Source organism: Trachymyrmex cornetzi, unplaced genomic scaffold (assembly GCF_001594075.2).
Source record: "Trachymyrmex cornetzi isolate Tcor2-1 unplaced genomic scaffold, Tcor1.1 scaffold5, whole genome shotgun sequence".
Classification (NCBI taxonomy): domain Eukaryota; kingdom Metazoa; phylum Arthropoda; class Insecta; order Hymenoptera; family Formicidae; genus Trachymyrmex; species Trachymyrmex cornetzi.
The window spans coordinates 1,086,813-1,088,854 of NW_017299806.1; the positions used below are offsets into that span (position 1 = coordinate 1,086,813).

Consider the following 2,042-nt stretch of genomic DNA (forward strand, 5'->3'; position numbering starts at 1 on the left):
GTATTTGTAATTCGTAATTAATCAGTAAATTAAGCTCAGAAATTAAATATTAATAATAACATTTTGAACAAGTAAAAAATAAATATAATATTTTTGCATCTTCAATTACACATTCGTGTATGTAATGTGTATATACATATGTATATGTTGTTTGTGAGACCAAAAAGACTGAAACTTAAAGAGTCATGATACAGAAACGTCGAACATCTCATTTGCAAAATAGAAAAATGTAGAATTTTTTAATGGTCTGTATTTATTAATGAATTCTTGAAAGAATTACTAATTTATATAAATACTATATCTCTTGCTTTGTGTATACATATATAATTCACAGTAATTATATATTATTCGTTTATGTTCTATGCCTCAATGATGTCGATCGAAGGGTGCCATGGTTACTTTACAACTATAAACAAGTAACTCTTTGAATTCCATTTGACGCGAAAAAAATTTCTTGTAGTTTTAAATTTCAATTCAGTGTGAGTAGATCGACAGTGAAAAGTTCTATCAGTATACATATTTGTTGTAAGGAGACAAAGTTTAAAGACGTAACAAGAATAAAGCTATCGCAATTACGTTCCACTTGATGAAAGTGCATTTATAAAATGATTAATAATTTTAGGCTGTTCTTTCATGAATTATTAATTATGTTCAGTTCATCGTCAAAATTGCAAAGACGCGCCAATGGCAAAATGCAGAAAAAATTGAAGCTATTTCACGCTACGGATTTTGAATCATTGATGTATCCTTCCTTCACATGTTGCTACATGCTTGGAATGTTTCCGTATAAGATCAATGCATTGGTCTTTGAGATTTCCACACCACGTTATATCCTTTCAACCATCATTATCTGTGTTTGCGTAATTTCCTTATTGTACGTTTTCTATCTCATCAACTTTTGTGTGAAGTACACAGGTGTACCCATAAATCTTAACCGTAATAGCTTCCACATACTCAATGGTTTTACAGCAGTTGTTACGTACATTTTGAGCGGACCGCGAATGCATTTGCTTCAAACCATAAAAGACATTTCATCAAAATTGCCTTCGGAATTATATCAGAAGCTATCTAAATTAATTTACGCTAAGGACCTCTTAGGATCCATGTTTCTACTTCTTGAAGTGCCGATATATTACAAGATGAATATGCATTTTATAACCAAAATTTACATAATATATATTACTCTGTTGACATTTCATATGGATATGTTGTATATGAATTGTGTTTGTATACTAAAAGCTTGTTTCAAGAGAATCAATGATAATTTGGAAAACATGCGGGAGTATATGATGGTATATCATCCCGGCAAAATATGCTACAAACAAAGAAGTCCATTTTTGATGATCGAATTAAAGGCACTGAAAAAACAACACCTGATGATTAGTAACACAGTGCAAATGCTGAACATAATTTTCAGTTTACAGCTCCTCGCTACTGTAATTATAACTTTTACCCGGATAACTTTCGATCTCTACTATCAAATATTGTATTGGCAAAGAGGCGTAACCTTGATTAATATAGAAGATTATGTTTATGGTACGTTTTTGATAACGACTTCAATGTACTATTTTATAAAAATAATGTTGATAGTATGGGCCTGCGAGACCGGCAAGGATCAAGCTCTGCAGATCGGCACCACTGTCCATGATGTGCTTAACAGTATCGACGATAATGAAATAAAAAACGAGGTAATAAAAAATGTAATTTAATTTATACATTTTTATATATATATACACGGAGAGAATTTTTTCTTATAGACAAAATATAAACAAAGAGTAGGCAACTGAGAGTTATATCGCTGTAATTCGTGAGAGCAAAAGATTTATTAAGTACCAAAAAAAAAAGAAAAAAAAACAGACGTTTCGGCTTACATTCGAGCCATCCTCAATGTATCTGATCCATATACAATCAAATTCTTAGATGATTTGATAGGAGAGTCTCCTATCAAATAGGAGAAGATCTCCTATCAAATCATCTAAGAATTTGATTGTATATGGATCAGATACATTGAGGATGGCTCGAATGTAAGCCGAAACGTCTGG

General features: G+C 31.4%; 1 protein-coding gene across 1 annotated transcript in view; it reads left to right on the top strand.

Annotated features, from left to right (window-relative positions):
* The first annotated feature begins 647 nt into the window (after positions 1-647).
* The window catches only part of LOC108765562 (uncharacterized), a 2,074-nt gene continuing 679 nt past the window's right edge, over positions 648-2,042 (top strand). The window contains exon 1 of the mRNA XM_018514328.1: positions 648-1,688. Coding sequence (XP_018369830.1) covers positions 648-1,688 — 1,041 coding nt within the window. The remainder of the gene's footprint in view (positions 1,689-2,042) is intronic.